The sequence below is a fragment of the Terrapene carolina genome, unplaced genomic scaffold (assembly GCF_002925995.2).
Source record: "Terrapene carolina triunguis isolate 2854851 unplaced genomic scaffold, T_m_triunguis-2.0 Scaffold211, whole genome shotgun sequence".
In the NCBI taxonomy this organism is placed as follows: domain Eukaryota; kingdom Metazoa; phylum Chordata; order Testudines; family Emydidae; genus Terrapene; species Terrapene triunguis.
The window spans coordinates 40008403-40027969 of NW_020664562.1; the positions used below are offsets into that span (position 1 = coordinate 40008403).

General features: G+C 41.0%; 1 protein-coding gene across 6 annotated transcripts in view; it reads right to left on the reverse strand.

Annotated features, from left to right (window-relative positions):
* Positions 1–19567, reverse strand: part of LOC113407395 (nuclear factor 1 A-type) — a 301659-nt gene that overhangs the window by 39502 nt on the left and 242590 nt on the right. For 4 of the 6 annotated variants that reach the window (XM_026655854.2, XM_026655853.2, XM_026655856.2 and 1 more), the window contains exons 7-8: positions 14786–14914; positions 272–450 (exon numbers count right to left, since the gene is read on the reverse strand). In XM_026655854.2, the coding sequence (XP_026511639.1) occupies positions 272–450; positions 14786–14914 (308 nt within the window). The remainder of the gene's footprint in view (positions 1–271; positions 451–14785; positions 14915–19567) is intronic. The other 2 variants (XM_026655859.2, XM_026655855.2) reach the window with 1 other exon arrangement.

Below are 19567 nucleotides of genomic sequence, written 5' to 3' on the forward strand. Positions count from 1 at the left end.
TAAACCCAATGGAACTAGGGTTCAAACGTCTGAAGCTGAAGCATGGGTACAGGGATCCCAGAAGGTCATTGAACCACCAGCCCTTTCTGACTATTAAAGTACATTAATTACACCACCGTGTACGTTTGTTTTCCTGTAGTTAATGCTTCTTTCTTTCTTGTAGCAACTATTTAAGGTGCTACGTTCACATGTGTGACACATTGTTAAGATAATGCCATAGTTATGTGACATAGGACAAACACTTCTGAAGAAATAAAAATGGCTTCCTTACATTTAGGAACCCCACCTGTCCAGCCTGCTGACCAGCATCCGGGCAGACAAGTTGGACAAACTCTTTCAGAGTCTCCTGAGGATGATAGCGGATTGCTGGGTGTGAGAAGTATGGCCCAGGCTGCTGAATAATGGGTGATGTTGGAAAATGAAGAGTCGATGGTGTTGCATGCGGACTTGCTAAAGGAAAGAAAACAAAGAAGTTATATGGAGCAGATTTTTGCATTAGATAACAGTTCAAATCTATGCAGTTGAATTATTTTATAGCTCTACTTTCTTTTTTTAAAATGTACACTATTATTTATACAGTTGATGTTCACAATTGCTATATCAGACCACACTGCGTCCTACAGTCACTTCAGAGACAATGTGAGGGCAAATGGAGCCAAATATTTTAAAACAACTTTCTGTGTTTTTAGTGCACATTTATAAAGGAACCAGCGGTCCTTGATAAAAGTGACAACTATTCATTACCTTAAGAGCCTTTCTAATGAATTGAGCAATAAAAACTGTATTTAGGAGATTAGAGTTGATTTAATTGACATTTCATATAACTGGTTTGCACATATGGATCTATTTTTATTTTTTACTATAAATGATGCTCTTGTACCTCGTATAATGATGCTCTTGTACCTCGCCATTTTTTCCACACCAGTTTGGAAACATTTTTAAGTAACACATTTTCATGTGATGCTCACATAAAAAGGGGCAAGCTCATTTTGCAAATGACGTTCACAGCTCCCTTGTACAACTTTGAAATCAAATCTCAAACCAGCCCCTCAGCCACAATCAGGAATGATGTTTAAGGGAAGGTAAACTGGTGAACATACACGCCAAGGAGCCACACGAGAGAAAGGTCGCAAGAAAAGCTACTAACAAGAACAGTCAGGGTGTAAATTAAAGGAGCCCCTTTTGCAAATTTTGCTTTCAGTTTAATCCATGCAACAGGATTGTAGAGGTGTAACTGAGGACAGAAATATACCTCCTCTCCCCCATACTATGGGATACCTTTACCCAGCCCCTTGCTATGCAAAATAGATGCTCCTATGCTCATATCCACTTCCTCCCACTCATCATTGTGTAACTAAAACCACCATGTTACAGCACCTTGAGTTTTGCTCCTTTTCTCTAGAATGAGATTTTATCCTCTCTGCATAGAAACCTGTTGGCTTTGTTGGGTATAAGCTTTTCTCTCATACTCAGATTTATTTCTCACCAAAAACTAGTAATTATATCATTATAACTCCCTCACACACCAGTCCTAGTAAACTTCTATGGCCTTCTGTGCCCATGTACCTCATTTGTAAACCATGAAGAACTGATTTGCTAAAAGCCTTGGGAAGCATTCAGTATCTAGCTGAAATTCTTGCACTGGACTTGGAGTATGTTTAATACATGGGAATAACCAAAGCACAGGCTCACTTAACAGTATATGGGAAAGGTTGAAGGGAGGCAGAAGAATAAGCCTAAATCAAATAGGGCAGAAATAAACACTCGTTTCTCAATGATTGTTATAAAAGGACCTTAACAAAACAGAAGCTAATTTCTCTCCCTTCATGCGTTGGTAGTTTGATTGCATGTTACTTTTCTTTATTATTAAATCTTTACTGCTCATAAAAGTTCGTACAATCTTGGAGGCTTCAGCTGTTATCACTTACTGCTTGGGATTAGGAATAAAAGGTCCACAACAGGTTTGTTTTTGCAGCATCCTACTGGACTATATTAGTGTTTCTCAAAGGGTGGGATGTGGGTCTCAATGAAGTATTAGGAAGCGTTAGTTTATCAGAGCAAGGATCTAAACTAATGATAAAGGTGATGTGCCAAGTACTTCTGTTTTAGATGTGTTAAAGTTTGAGAACTACTGGACCAGAAAGGACCCAGGAATTAGAACCCAGTCCTGTAGAGCCTGAAGTGGCTGATATTCCCACAGTGCTACTAGGTGGTCATGCAGATGCGTGGCCAGGGAGCATTGTGGAGAGTAGGTGCTGCAGGAAGTACTGCCCACGAGACCCAGAATGACAGTACCCGCCCTCTACTTGGCCAAGTGCCCCTATTTAATCCCAGGAAGTTCATAGACTTTAATCATAGACTTTAAGGTCAGAAGGGACCATTATGATCATCTAGTCTGACCTCCACACAGATCTTGGCCTGCTGCCGATTTTGACCCTGCCTCCTCTCTCTCAATTCTAACCGGGTACTATCTATCTCTGGTCTCCGACCCCAGCCTGACTCTGACCTGACTCTTGCTTGCGGAACCTGGCCTTGCTCCAGTCTGGCAATTCCTGTCCCTGGGCAGGGGCGGCTCCAGGCACCAGCGCAGCAAGCACGTGCTTGGGGCGGCAAGCCGCGGGGGGCGGCCTGTCGGTCGCTGTGAGGGCGGCAGTCAGGCTGCCTTTGGTGGCATGCCTGCAGGAGGTCCGCCGGTCCCGCGGCTTCGGCGGCAATTTGGCTCTGGGTACGTTGAAGGCGCGGGACCGGCGGACCTCCCACAGGCATGCCGCCGAATCCACGTGACCAGAGGACCTCCCGCAGGCATGCCACTGAATCCGCGTGACCAGCAGACCTCCCGCAGGCATGCCGCCGAATCCGTGTGACCAGCGGACCTCCCGCAGGCATGCCACCGAAGGCTGCCTCACTGCCGTGCTTGGGGCGGCAAAATACATAGAGCCGCCCCTGTCTCTGGGGGCCAGACCTCAGCCCAGCTGTGACCTCTAGGCAATACCACCTAGGCCCCGACCCCTTACAAGACTACTGCTCTAATCCTCTATGGTTGTTCCTATACTCAGACTAATTCATGGGGGCAAAAACAGGGTCTATAATGGATATGCCAAGAGACCTACCTCAGTAAGGAAGCCATTATTATGGAATTCTGTGTGGTTGAATGTGTAAATCCTCGTGCACATTTTCAATCAATCAGAGGACATGAAGTAAAACAGACATGGACTGTTCAAATTCAAGCAGATTTTCCCCCTCCTTTGCTCTCTTAAGATATTTCAGAAAAGTCCATACTTTTCTCATTTCTAGTTATCCTCACTATTCCAGCTGACTCTTTATAAATTCATTTAGCACAATTTCTCCCTCCCCACCCTGCATTTTTCATTAAACAAAATTTTAGACAAGTGATATGTACTCAGCTCTGCAACCTTGATGTTAGTTAACTGCCTCTTCCCTTTTCATTGAGCCACTGCAGATTTACACAGGTTGGACAGAGACTTAGATTCTTTTCATTTTAGTTGTTACTTTTGGCATCGTCTCTTTAGACTGATTCCCAATTCTGTGGGAGGATCCCAAGAAAAGCTGTCAGTAGAGCTGTGCAAATAGTAAAAACTAATCTCCTCTCAGGTGTAGCATGCTCTTAGCCAATATTATATAAAATATTCCTTCCCCCAGACACATAAAACATCACAGCTTAGTCTAGATTTTGCAAAAATTTACCATCTCAGCTATTAAGCAGTAATAACCCAGTTGCAAAAACTGAACTTCTTAACTAGTATGTCTATTATATATATGTATATTACTATTGTGCACTGTTAAAAGAAAACGACGCTCATTTGTCCACGCAGCAACAAGAAACCAGCTAATAAACTGCAAGTGAAGTGAGAGGCTGCATACAAAGTCTCAGGAATTTGTATTCCCAAGTAAGACTTTTAACAGGCCAAAGATGTATGAAAACTCTCCACCAAACTCAGTGTATTGTATCAGTTGACAGATTCCAGTACATACACCCAGCATTCTCTAATAGCTAGAGTACAGGCCTGGGAATCGGGAGACCAGGTTTCCAGTCCCGCCTCTGAAAAACACTCACAGTGTGACCTTGGGCAAGCCATTTCAGCCAAAAGTTTCAAAAGTGTCCATTAAGGTGGTAAAAAAACCAGGCCTGGAGTGTCTGAAGTTAGTCACTTGTAATTAGTGGACACGTCTGAAAATGTTGGCCTTAAATTCTCTCTGCCTCAGTTTCCCCATCTGCAAAAGGGGCTACTACTACTTACTAACGTCACAGAGGGTACAGTGAAGTTTAATCAGTGGTTGTTTGTGATCTGAAATCCTTAAATGGAAGACAACACAGAAGTACTTCTATTTTATGTATTTATTATTCAGAAGCCCTAAACTGCTTATTCATGCTTCTCCTTTAAACCTGAGAAATTCATATTTTATTATGGACTTTACCTATTCAACTATACAAAAAATAAAAAAGAACACTGGTTTGAAAGTCAGGGCTTCATTTCTACCTGCAGTAGGAATGCAGAGGTAGGAATCTTCAGTGTTAATAAATCTTTTGTCTGACTGTGGGGGAATAATCCTCCTATCTCAAGGCAAGCGTAAATATTTCAAAGCACACATGACTCTAATTCCATTGAAGCTCAACTGAATCATCCCAGTCTTTTTATTGAAGAAAATGAGATGATAATGTATGGTGGCCTGCAACAGATATACCAGTATTTTAAAACTACTACGGCTGGGCCAAGTAATTATGTGCTACAGCTGTTGCATGCTATGCTAGCTTTTTTAGTGTTTTATGGGTTCTTAGTGCTATGCAGCATAAAAGTTAGAGGATTTTTTTCAGAACGCTGAATTCAAATGTCTGATTATGAAGGCCAGTCTTGTCTGACTTCTCCCTCCTTGATTTGTAGTAGCCAATAACAAACTAAATTACGAATAAAACAAGTCAGACTCATTGATTAGATTAGCATTTCACATGTGTCGGGCAAATGAATTAAAGATTAAGTTGTAAATTGTATTCAGTTATATGATCAGATAATAAAGAATCAGTTAATTTGAAGTAGGATATAGTTTCATTTGGGCATACAGGGCCAGACTGGGGTCCTTTCTCACACTGGTGGGCACTTACTGCAGTAGTCCTAATGTAGTCAATGGGACTCCTCTGGTAATTGCTTGCCAGAGTGCAAAAGGACTTCATAATCTGACTGTTAGCAATTACATCGATTCCTCCCACCTCTCCCCTCAAGGAATGAATGGTTCCCAACATATGGGACACAGACATACTGATCCACTTATATTTTCTCCTACCATTCATCCTGACTTCTCACCAACCATCCTTCCAGCCAAGATGAATGGATGAAATGTCCTTCATAATGCTGCTCCTTAAGTCTCCAACAGGGTCACTGTTTGACATGCAACATCCCTCATCTCCTACCCAGCAAATGATTTCTACCCCTCTCCCCAGCTTCCAATCCAAGTAAGCAACAGACTGGGTACTCAAACCCAGTTCTTACGGATGGCAATACAAAGCCCAAAGCCCTAGACCATCCGACTAGACAGATGGAGTATTGGTTTCACTGGGGCACAATGCTATGATAGCTATTGTATAAAGTGATAATTAAGTTTACTACTAGCTCATTAAACATTGATCATTCTTCCTAGAAATAGTAACAATATAATCATAATGAAAGAAGAAGTAGTTTGTATCAGCTTGTTTTTGACTTTATTACAATTAAGAAAGTATTTTTAAAAAGTCATTTATCTAGAAATGTTATATTGCGGTTTGTTCTCTGAGACATTTCCTTTCAGGCTTTTAAGATGCCTTAACTCCCTGCATGCTGTGAGCCTTCTCACAACATTACATTGGTGCAAGTGCCAGTTCAAATTATGCAAGATGTATCCCACCCTTTGTACCCCGAAGGTACTTATTCTCAAAATTGACCATATTAGAGTACTAATTGGCTAAGCCACCATGCTGGCTGATGTGAAATGCTTTCAAACACCATAAAACAGCTGTGTTTATCGGAAATATGAAGAGTGACTTTTTAATAAGGAAAGCTGGCAATAATCCAGATTTGTTGAAAAGAACTTGCACTTCTGTGGATAATACAATACAAGAGGTAAAGAAGAGAAGATTAAAACAATAACTTTAAAAAGCATGGATTTTTTTGTGATGAAAGCTCTTACCCAAAACAAGAAAATAAATTGAGAAACTTGGGCTGCAATTTTTAAAGGCACCTAAGGGAATTCATGAAGTCCCACTGAATGTCAATGGGAATTGCTTGCCTAACATCCTTTGAAGATCTCAACTTTTCTTACTACCTTTTGGAAATGGTCTTGGGTGGCCAAACGCAGGCTGCTGACTTTTTCAATGTGGCCTGGGGTTTCCCTCACCTAGGGTGACCAGATGTCCTGATTTTATAGGGACAGTCCTGATTTTTGGGTCTTTTTCTTATATAGGCTCCTATTACTCCCACCCCCGTCCCGATTTTTCACACTTGCTGTCTGGTCACCCTACCCTCACCTTTAATACAGAGATACTGACCACAGAAATTACAGGTCTGTGCATACAGGCTATTCACTGAACCAGGTGGAAAGCCACCCAAATCATGATGGAATATAGTATATTGCTGGGATCTGTCCTCCCCGTGGGTGGAATTCACCCCTATGCAGGCCAGCACAAGACCTACGCACTGCTGAAGTCCCACATCATTCTGCAAAATGGAGCTTAAGTGGAGGAATCCAATGGGCTCTTGGTGAGCTGTCGATCTGGCCTGAGGATGAGTAAAATCGGGTAATCCTTACAACAGACACTGCAAGCCCAATCTTGTTCTCAATGAAGCCATTGGGAGTTTTGCCTTCAGTCAGAACAGGAGCAGATCCTTAACTGATACTCATAAGAATGGCTGGGAGCTGTGTGTCACTGATATTTTACCCTTGCATTCAAGTAGGTAATTTTTAAGTGTACCTGCAAAATACAACAAAATAGAGTTCACCCAACATACTTAGGCTGCAAGATCTTTGGGGCAGGGACGGAAGATAGTACAAATAATGATGCAAATGATATACAATCACCCAAGCATGATGGATGGAGGGTCTGATCCTGCTCCCATGGACATCAATAAGAGCAAGACTGGACACATAAGGGCTTATTTTCAGAGATGTTGAGTGCTTCCATTTCTATTACTGAAGTCACATGGAGTTTTGGGCATTCAGCACGTTTGAAAACCAGACCCGTAATATCCTCAGTTCTGGGCTGGGTCCTGGTCCCTTTATGCTGGTCCTGCATAATAAAGTTTTGGAAACCATGTGGAACTTCCACTGGGAAATATTCATGGTGTAAGTAAGATTTCCCAGTGGCACAGTACAGGCAGAAGGGCCTTGTGCCAATGCCCCCTGAGGGCCACAGCTTAGGGTGTGTGCCTGGGGATTGCCTATGGGTGGGGCTGAAATATCCTGGGCTCTGGCTACTCTGAGCTGCTATATTTAAAGTCCTTAGTGACAAACTGGCCCCTAGCAAAGCCAGAAAGCAGGGCTAGACTGAAGTCCAGAATTGGGGCCAAGAATTAAGCTCTTGAAAACATAGTGACATTCTTCTACATATGCTAGATAAGAAATACTGAAGGAGTAGTTAAAAAGGTATAAAAACTGAAGAATGTCTCTACTTTCTAAACAAAACAAACTGTAGGCCTTCGCCAAAGGTCTCTTCAATGGCCAAAAACTACCATGTAGTCTACTAGTGGGGTTTCCTACTTCAAAATCAAGCATTGGCAACTTTTGCATTTTTTTTATAATCAAGATGTGTTTTCATATACAAAAGGAAAAACTACCACTGGGGAAAGGTGTAGTGGTTATTTCATAATGAAATGCAGTTGCTAAGTTTACAAAAGAAATGTAAATTCTCTTTTCAAAAAAACCCTACAACCTTTATGTGTGTGATGATATAATTCTGCTTTGATACTAAAAAGGGCATGGTAATGGAATCTGTGACTTTGGAGTGATATATTGCTGTTAAGTTAATAGGACTCCACGTTCCCATTTCTAATATCAGTGTTTTTTACCCTCTTTCATTCTGTAGATGGTAAGCTGATACTACATAAACATTGTTAAAGCTATAGTTCCACGCTACAGTAATTCACTTAACTTTAACATGATTTATGGTTCTGTCAATAGGGGAGGTTGAAAATCCTAAGCTCTGATGCTTAAACATGGGTTCCATATTTAAAGTAATAATGTGCTTTTTGTGTGTGTCTGAGGTTACAGAATTTAGCATAAAGCAGAGATAAAAATATTACAGTTCAATGCACTGTTAAAAGCACAGAGTGTAACTTCATGGATACATCAAAGAAAGCAATGAACCCGAATATATAATCAGTGAGAGAGCAGGTAAAATACTTAGGTCCTTCAGCACTATATTTTTATATTATTTTTTAGATTTGCATGAAATCTTATAAGTATTTTTACACTCTCTCCCCTTTTTTAAATAATTTTGCTCAGTTAGATCAGCTCTCTTTGTCAGGATGAGTTTAAATCTAGGTCCACTTTGTTAATCACTCCCCATTATTCTCTCTGGCACTTCCCCCAAGGCATTTTGCCTCTTTAAGAGATTAAGCGACCAAGTCATCTTGTTGCTCTAACATGTCCTCACTGGAACAATGTATTAACACAATTCCTCTGCAAAAGAGCCCTCTTTAGAAGTTTGCTGCAGGGATGACAAATTAACCCAGCATGGTGTCCCACACATCTATCTCAGTACAAATTATTAGTGTAATAGAGCTTTTAGTTATGCATTTATCTGGTAATTATTGAACGGTTACACAAAACGAAGCTGAGCAATCATGGCCCTTTATGAGGCAATCTCAGTGGGTGGTCTTACAGTTAATTTAGGATAGTAGTCCTCTAAGCAGTTCACTCACACACAAATTAGCTAAACAGCCTGTTCCTTTAAATATTTCCTATGTCACAGGGTAACGCTTTACAATACAATAAAGGTAGAGTTTTAATTACACGGTTCCTGACTTTTGTTTAGTTGGAGTTTTAACCATTAGCAAGCCTCTCCCGTTTCAGCTGGGATGTTAGAGAAAGCAGTATTTGGGTGGTGAATGTAATCATTACTAAATCCTGCCTTTGAAGTTCTCTGTTAGGAAGCTGCTTTTCCTCTACCTTCATATTATCTGAAGTAGGGCCAAACTCAAACACTTGACACATATGGTTGGCTACACGCAGGTATAACCCTATCTTTATTTTTAAATTGCCTCGGCAAGTTGGTATGTTGGTTAAGTGTCACTGTGTTAGCTAATCTGTGCTGGGCGTTCAGACTCTGCAAAATGTGTATGATTTTTTCACATTATGGCACAGTTGTTTGGCTTGTCTTTAACGTCTTACAGATCAACTATTGAAGTGTCTAGCTTTGGTATGTTTGTAGTTTCACCCAGGGTTCTAGGAAAGGGTTGGGTGATATATGAGTTAGCAGTGTGCCCTTGTTGCCAAGAAGGCTAACAGCATACTCGGCTGTATTAGTAGGAGCATTGCCAGCAGATCGAGGGAAATGATTATTCCCCTCTATTCGGCACTGGTGAGGCCACATCTGGAGTATTGTGTTCAGTTTTGGGGCCCCCCTCTACAGAAAGGATGTGGACAAATTGGAGAGAGTCCAGCGGAGGGCAACAAAAATGATCAGGGGGCTGGGGCGCATGACTTATGAGGAGAGGCTGAGGGAACTGGGATTGTTTAGTCTGCAGAAGAGAAGAGTGAGGGGTGATTTGATAGGAGCCTTCAACTACCTGAAGGGGGGTTCCAAAGAGGATGGAGCTCGGCTGTTCTCAGTGGTGGCAGATGACAGAATAAGGAGCAATGGTCTCAAGTTGCAGTGGGGAAGGTCTAGGTTGGATATTAGGAAACACTATTTCACTAGGAGAGTGGTGAAGCACTGGAATGGGTTACCTAGGGAGGTGGTGGAATCTCCATCCTTAGAGGTTTTTAAGGCCCGGCTTGACAAAGCCCTGGCTGGGATGATTTAGTTGGTGTTGGTCCTGCTTTGAGCAGGGGGTTGGACTAGATGACCTCCTGAAGTCTCTTCTAACCCTGATATTCTATGATTCTATGATATAGCATACAATAACCAGCACTCTGAGGGAACCTCTAGGGGCAACTGGAGATATTCCTTTCTGGAATATATTATTTCACAATGGTATACGTCACTGTATAGCCCACTCCATTAAAGTCAGTCAGTGCAAATTCACTAAGTGATTTGCTGCATGTTAGTTTAATGGGCAACCAACAGGCACACTTTTGAAGCACGACACACTTTGGTGACCATCCAAGTCTCAGTGGAAATACTGTACTATGTGGGAAAACCACATTAAGACAAAATTAGGCACTCCCCTAGTGCTTTTTTTCCTGCATGCCTCTCTTCTGCCCACATATCCATTGCTTTGGGTTCCTCACTTTCTGCCACATCCCCTGTTCTTTGTATTTGTGTGCCTTCTTCGTTTCTCTCCCTAATATATCTTTTTTTTCTTTCTTTCTTTCTGTCTGTCTGCCTGCCTGCCGGCTTGCAGGATCTACACAGTCATAGTGTGAGAACTGATGTACATGTCAAGATGGGCTGTTGTATGAACCTCTCTAGGATTTCATGATCATGGTTAGTTTAACTTTGTAGCCAGCTCCAGGTGGTAAAGTCACTAAAGTGTAGGCAGCTTTTCGGGCATTAGTACATTGCTACTATGTAAATATTGCCTATTATTTCAGTATTTTGCTGTCTGGTAAAGATTGCAAGCAGCCTGATGGCTGGGAAACAGGTTGGCTTTGCAATGCATAATCACTTTGTTGGAACACATTGACCACCAAAAATGTTACCCTCACGTAATGAGAGTATATTACTTAAGAAATAAAAATCTTGTTGCTTGAATTTTTAAGAATTTGCAATTTATTTTAAAGCTGATAGTCATGTCAAAACTTAAAACTAAGGCTCTAGGTAATGCTGCCAACTGCCAGACATAATACTTAGTTTGAGACCTATGTATCCTGCTTGAGAAGATCAAGGTCCATGGAGTTATGCCAAGAAAAACTGCCCTCGTTAAGTGAGGATCCATGAATCACTTTGGTAGCTTACCACTAAAGAAACCTGGAACTTGCCACCATCTGTTGGCAGTAGGGAACAGAAGAGACAGTCACTAAAGAACTAAGATCCTTGGGTCAGGACTCACTGCACAATCTGATTCTCTGGCCAGCCCCAGATTCTGTCAGCTGGCCACTGCATAGGTGAGTTAAGAGCTGGCACCAGCACAGAGGAGAAGCTGCCACACACGGCCCTCCATAGCACAGCACAGCTGCTTGCTTCAGTCCATTCCATGGGGTTTTCTAACTGTTTCATTCAGTGGAACACTTCATAACAGACACATCCACTTTTGGACCAGCTTCCTAACACTGACCCCCACAATGGCTTTGTTCTCACAATGTGTCATTCTGCAGACTGCTAGGAAAGGCTCTGTGCATCTTTAGTCATTTGCAATCTAGAATAGGGTTCCAAGGCATGGTTGGAAGGCTGTGAAAGCTGCAAGTGTGTGATGGAGAACGTAAAACAATGGACTGCCAACGGCATATCCCTTAAACATTCTACACACATTTCTTTGCTCTCCATTTTGCACAGTGTGTGCAAATAATTTGTATTAGTAGGAAGGTGAAATGTTTGCGGTGCACACACTCCCCCCTCAAAAGGAAAATAGATCCTTTTGTAATTGTTCGGCTGACTCAGGGGTTTATTCTGATTGTGACCTACTTATATACAACTTCTTTCTCATTGATTTTTCTCGGCAGCATGGAGACTGTTTAGTGCACTGTATTCACCCCAAAGAAGACCCAAAATATTGTACATGAATGACCGCTGGCCACTGACACATGATATAAGCGAACTCATGGAGCTTTCTCACCATACAAGGTGAACAGACAGTGTACACTACATTTTACTTGGCATGTTGCCACTAAATTGTGCAACCTCCAATAACTAGTAATATATAATAATTGTTTGGAGAATATATCAATTCATATAATGAGGTTATTGCTCCTTAAGTGTCATCTTCTCATGCTTGAAAAGCTTCTCTCCTTCCTCTTCTGCTGCTGATTCTAATGTACACTTTGGGGGATTGAACAAAGGTCACAGTCTGGATTTGCAGATGGTAATATAGTAATCCACCTCAGAACAGAATAATTGTTGGAGAAGAGGAATAAAGACAGCCAGTGATCAGTGGAAATAGAGTCCTGGAGAGGAGCCATCTATCCAATAAAGATTCCAGTTTGGAACAAGACCCTTCTGGGTGATACTCTTAAAAGGACCTCAGAGGAACTCAGATATTAACAGAGAGTGGGATTTCCTTGAAAATTCACAAAAAATATGTTAGTGAGTGAGCCTCAAGTGGAACAAGATCTCACTGACTGATGCTGAAAAAAGCAGATTTTTATTTAATACATTAGGAACTATGATACTCTTCTAAAGAGTTAGTGCACACATTTTCTTCCAGCATTTAAAAATAAAATTGTGAAAGAGAATCATTATAATTTGATCTTTCAAATTCTGTGCACCCTTGTGAACAGTCGCCTCACACAACTGGCAGATTTCCCCAACTGCACACCAAATTTCTCAATAGATAATGTATATAAATTTGAACAAGACTTGTATAGTGACATATTTTTGTTTAAACCACATAAAAATGCAAAATACACCGTCTCTAACTAAGGGCACAAATGGGTGCATAGTGTAGCGGGGTGGTCACCCACTCCTGCCCTGAAGGGCTTGAAATCAGCCCTGGGACAGGGCTGAGGCTGGGTGAGGGCTGCTGTTAGGGAGAGCAGCAAGCCTCGGCTGATTGGGGAAACTTTATAAAGGCCAGGGAAGCCAGGAGCTGTAGGACTCTCCCTCTAGCTCTTGAGGGAGAAGGGCCTGGCTGCCTGGGAGCTGACAACGGTACCTAGAGTGGAGCAGGGCTGGGGAAAGGCTAGAGGAGCTGGGGAGCTCCAGCCTGGAGAACCCCCAGGCTGCAGGCCTTGATAAAGGCCAGAACAGGTACTGCGACTACAGAGGGGTAGCCTGGGGTAGGCAAAGGCAGCAGGTCCAAACCCCCCTTTGCCAATGATGAATGGCATCTGCAGTCCACCCCAGTGAGCGGGGGCTAGATCGTGACTGGCAGTAGCCATATACTGAGGCGAGGCGGGGATAGGGGGTTGGGGGCTCCCTGGGGAGGGGAGACCCAGATCTGCGGGGGTACTGCCAGGGGGCAGCACCCAAGGTAAAGGGGCACCGGGGTCCGGGAGGGACATGGGGGCCAGCAGCAAGTGGGACATCGGCCAGCAGAGGGCACTCCGGAGCTGGAAAAGTGAATTCCCTGGACAACCAGCAGGAGGTGCCGTGCCAGTGAGTCACTGCTCCGCTACAGTCTGGTATATCTTAAATTAAATAAACTGGGGGTAAGGTAAAATCTAACTAAATACTGAATAGGATTTGTTAACTAACTAGTCAATAGTACAGAACTAAAGGGCAGAAAGTTTAAGAGTATTACAAAGTAGGAATTTAGTGTCAGCTGATGTGCAGCACACTATGTTGTTAATGTAACCTTCATTTAATTCATGCCTTCTTATTATCACCAATTATCAAAGTTTTTTGAAGATATTACATGTTTGTTTGGTAGCTTAGTTCTCACAGGAAAATAATAATTCTTATATGATTAACAGCCAACAGCTTGACTCCACTGATTAATCCAGTATGTTTTAAATTTCTAAAACTATACAGAAACCTTAAGCCTGATTCTAAACTAATACCAATTACACTGGTGAAATTCCACAGACTTATGCACCATCCCCTTACAGTATACAGACAATAGAATTATTCCTGGTTACACTGATGTCAGTAATGACAATAAACCCAATAAAGACCTCTTATAAAAGGAAAGTACAAAATGTGGACTTTCTTTCATCCAGGTATGAGTTGCTAGTAAGTCTTCCACACCTCACCAATTGAACAATAATTATTCTGAATAAAGCAAAACCCATGGCAGAAAGAATTGTTACAATTATTTCATTCACGTTTTTATATACAGAAAATTTGCTAAACGATTCTTTCATTTGTGGACAGCACTGTGCACGAATGTGCTCTCTTTCTAACGTGAACTGTGTATCATATTTATTTTTTCTAGGTTAATGTGGATATATCTTTCTAACAAATGTATAAGTACATGGAGACCCGGAGGACATCTGTTTTATTTGAAAAGCCAGTCAGAAAATATTGTGAAGAAAATCAGCCAAAGTATTGTAGGAACCAATCTACAACTTCAAAGGAGTCCACTAATGAGGGCAGTTCTCCAGCACACTAATGCCAACAGCTTGAATACAAAATGACACGCAATGAAAACCGAGGATGTCGAAAGGAGATTAGCACAGTTTAGATGTTGAATGAGGAGTCCCCATCTTTAGCAGATAAATAACCTATCGTATATATTGACATGGAAAATAAAAACACACAGCAAGTAACCCGTTCTGTAATTTTTCTGATGAAAAATAATGACTTCTCCCCACAAAAAACTTTGGAAAATGTTGAATTGTTACCAGAAACTTTAACAAACAGAACCCAGTAAACAAACACAGTTCTCAATAACTGAAACCTTCAGGCTACCAGCTTTGAAATAGCAAAACCTCTTATCGTGTGTGTCACAGGCTGATGGTGACGTTCAGTAGAAAATAATGCTGATTCAGGGTGTGGAGGCTAAAGTTTAAGCTGATTTGGGGCTCTTGGGTAAGGCCTCACCTCTGGGTCCTGTAATGACAGGTCGATGATGCTGTGTGAATGCCGTTCCAAGGGAGGAGGTCTGCGAAGGCGAGGGACTGCTGAAACCAGACTTCTCTGACTTCTTTAATGTAGTTGGCGATGGCATTCCTGGCAAGAATGATTGATAAGTGCAATTTAATAATGCTAGGTCATGGAACGACAGCCTATGCATTGTGAAAGTGGGTGCAGAAGCAGCTAAATAAACTTAAAGGACAAATAAAATTGACAGGTTTCAGAGTAGCAGCCGTGTTAGTCTGTATCCGCAAAAAGAACAGGAGTACTTGTGGCACCTTAGAGACTAACAAATTTATTAGAGCATAAGCATAAGGATGCATCCGAAGAAGTGGGTTGTAGCCCACGAAAGCTTATGCTCTAATAAATTTGTTAGTCTCTAAGGTGCCACAAGTACTCCTGTTCTTTTTGCAAATAAAATTGAATACAACAAGCTGAAAGTTCACTTTTATTTATGATCTTTTTGGGGCAGGAGTGACCCTGGTTTGCTCTGAGTAATAAGTACTAAAATGCAGCCATATTTATCTTTTAAATCTGAAGTACAGAGAAGATGCAGCTGTTTGTTATTATTAATTATTATTATTTATTATTAAATCCTAGCTATGCTTTATTTTTAGAAACCCGCAATAGTTACAGCACTTGGATTTTTACATGTTTTTAAATAGTTAACGCTGCTAGCTAGTCTGTCCTTAACTCACACTATTTTATTGGATTATTGCACATGGATATTTTAAGTGTGTTGCAAGATCAATACACAAGGAGAGAAAGAAGGAATCTCACTCCAAACTCTGAATTTCCTTATCCTTCCTTAGCTTAGTTAAGACTTGGTTATTTTAAAAGCATTTATTTGTGTGGTTATCTTTGCTTTATTTTTATTTTTTTTAAATGTGTGTGTATATATTAAAGTCATTATTAAAGAAATATACATTTCTATCGACATTATATTGACCTTCAGACTTAGTGCAGTGTTAATATGACAATTTGGATTTATTCTTCCATGTGAGCGATTTTTGTTGATATCATATCAACTCTGTGGGTCATTCAGCTCTGATGCAATATCAAAAATATTAGTAGAATGGATGTTTTGCAGTGGACTCACTAAAATATGGGATGTTTAGTATGCTGTCTATACTAGGATAGGTGGACATGCAGTATTATATATATATATATAGAGTGTGTGTGTATGGGTCAGTATCTATATTACGACAGACATAGATACACACACATTCAGATTGTCCACACTGTTTTTATAGTTCATTTTCAGTGTATCTATCTATTGACAGATATGCAGAAAAAATAGTGTCAAGTTCTCTGGGCTACAGCTGAAATAGCACAAAAGAAAAATGATTGTTCTTAATAATGGTAGCTTTATAGTCCCCAAGACATTAATTTACAACACAAGGCAGTGTGCTTGTGCATTGCAGGTCTGGAGTCTTAATGGTCCCAATTAAGTTTTGCAGCTCACATATCAGTAAGTTAACTAAAGTGGGGGGAGTAGGTGAAGTCCCATTTTGAAGCAACTAGTGTTTTTCTAGAGACTGTTTTCTATCAAGTGTTTCCCTGGTGGTGGCTATTTCTTCACAACAGGAAAAAGTTAACAACTAAATTTTATTTTAAAATACAAGTTTAGAATAGATGGACTGTGGCACAATGCAACAAAAATGGGAAAAACTCTTTTCTCATGATTTTCTCTAATCATGATAAAGTCTTTTTGATGGAGGAGGGGCATGTGAAGGTGGGCTGAACTGTGATGTGTTTGAATGAGTATTAACAATCTTTCAGATGCAATCTGTCCCATCGTAGCCTGCTAATCCACTGGTCAGATGGCAAGGAGAATGAATGTACATTGTGATGTCACAAAAAGGATGGAGCTTAATTAGGGTATGCTAAAAATTTTGGCAGATGCCATCTGGGCATGTTCGGAAGTGATGTTTCAATCGCTTTATTTTTTAATGTTTCCCTCCACAGCAAGCAAAGACTCTATTCCTCAATAAAAACAATGGCCATGTCATAGTCCAAGTAACAGTTTCAAGTATTTTTGCGGTATCTATGTGTGTGTCTGTCCATGTGCATCACATGTGCACACAGTATAAACATGTGTGCTCACTCAGTATACAGTGGGCCAGATTGCCCTTGAGATGTGCAGGAGGGAAGCGGGTGTGTAATGAGCCATCCTCTCCACAGTGGCTAGGGGCAGTCACAGTACTTATGCTAACGGGAGCACAGGAACAGCTCCCTTTGGGAAACTTAAATCCAATCTGGGATTCCCTAAAGGGGACAGGACCATGACATCTCCTCTGCACTTGTCCACAGAGCTGGCTGGGTGCACCAGGGGAGCAAGCTGCATTACCTTACGGGAGGATGCAGCTCATGTACTTCCTTTGCATGTTGGGGAGCTGAAGGGTGGTACTGAATACAGAGAAAGGGCTGAAATTCATCCTTAATCCATACTACAATATTGCTGTTTAATTCAAAAACATAAGGGAAACAAGCCCTATTCATGCTCAGAAATTTTCAAGGTAAGGTAAGTTTAATTATTAAATGTTTATGTCCACATTAAGAGCACATCCTGTGTCTGCCTGCATGGGCGTACAAGGCCCCAGATGCAGTGGAAATGCTAAATTTCCTCTGTGTAGTGAGGGCCAGGAACTGCAGAGGCCCTCAGTGTCAGATCTCTGCACTAGAATTCAGAGGAGGGAATGAGTGTGTTGGGGTTGTGGCAAGAACATGAGCAGTGGGACTGCACACAGAGCAGTTCTTCTGGACCATAAACCCATGTTCAGGTAGGAGCAGTGTTCCTTGTATCTTCCACTTTTCCTCTAGCAATGTGGTTATGAGGAAGACACTAAAACATTTTAGACAGCCCATAAACTTTTTTCTGCTCTAGTGCTATAAAACTGCTTAATTGATTTAAGCCAACTTTTGTTTAAAACAAAAATCTCTTCTGGGCTGAGAACATATGCACCAATCTAAAGCAAATTCACATGACTGAGTTATAAACACCTAAAGCTGAGGATTTAGAATGAAAAGGCCAAATGATCTTGAACTATGGCAGAGCTGAGTGGCGTCATTATCATATGGGAAAGGTTTTTATAAGATCAAAACAGCTGTAACGTACAAACAGAGCTTCTACTATAAATTTAGTTATGAAATAACCAATGGATAGAAAAACAAATGTTGATGCTGGAATCATAATTAATTAATTATTATCATAATAATCATCATTTTAATTTATCATTGTTAAATGGTTTGGTTTTGAAACAACAGACAGTATTGAATTTTTGATCTTGTTTTACTTTTGATGCTAAATTATTAGTTTATTACAAGGGATTGTATCCATCAGATCTCAAGGAAAAAACAGCTGCTTCACAGTTCATTGGAATATGCAAACAAGATTTTAATTATTTAACTTAAACTTGACTAAGAACAGAGCAGGGGATGACCTGCCAGCTCACTTCTGAGCATATTTTGTCCTTTAAGATGGAAGGGGGACAGCAGTAAGTTAGGCAGTGCAAAGCAATTAGCATCATTCACATTTTATGGTGAGCTAGCATGGTGCTCTAGCAGCAAAATTCAAACATTCTATGAACGGGTTAATAAAAGGAGAAATACAGTTTGCATGCGAGAAAAAGGTTTCCAAGAACAAGCCAAAATATGTCCCATTCTTCTAAATTTATCACAGCCACGTGACATCATCCCTGAGACTGCCAGAAATGATATATATATATATATTTTGCAATTTAAAAAAAACCCTCTCACTTAGCACCATATGTTTGGTTGATGTGCCTGATATATCCTGCATATTCTTTAGTCCATCCATTTCATATATTCTTATTTTATTCTTTCACTAAGTCATATTTTTCAGTCCTGGTCAATTCTACTTTAGCTTCTTTCAGGAAAGCAAAAGTACATGGGACTGAAGTTTAATCATCCAGAAAAAAATGGCCCAGGTACTGCAACTCTTACTCAGTCCCACTGACTTCAACTGGTGGTGTGGGTTCTTCACACCTCTAAAAATCAGGCCACTTATTTAATAGTACTTCCCTAACTCACAGGGATGCTGTGAAGATAATTAGATTAAAGACTGAGGTGTTTAATCATGCCATCTTTCAACCTAAGATAGATAGATGACTAAATATGGATTGAGATGCCCAACTTTTGGTACCCACATTTGAGAACCATGGCCTGTTTTAAATTTCTTCCACTATATTCCTGATAGCATGGTGGTTTCAGCACACTAAGGACTAGACTTCCACATCAGGCGCAGCTCTGAATAAGGGGTGGTGGAAAAGTCATACCATGCCAGGCGGTATTGTGATGAGGAGTGACAATTAGTTCCTCTTTCCTGTATGCCCGAGGGCAACAGCAAATTATAATGTCCCCCAAACCAGCTCAGCTCTACTGGCCGGCCAGTGAATAGGGAGGGGAGCCAAGCTCCACCCATTCCTTGACCCTTCCTACCCACATGCTGTGAGGAAGACGTAAACAAGCACTGCCTGAGCCCAGGTCTGGGTAGCCCACATGGGGTCTAAGGGTGGTTCTTACTCTCCCCATAGCCATGAAGTCCAAATCACTGATGAGCCCGACATTTCTTGTTCAGAGTCACAGATTTCATAAAGACTGCGTCTGATTCTCCCTGACTGATATGAGTGTAATTGAGAAGAGAAATGGGCCAACAGCATTTAAATTTTTTTGACAATTTTAACTGCAGAATAAATGGAAAAGCTAACTGCTAAATAAATAAAGGAA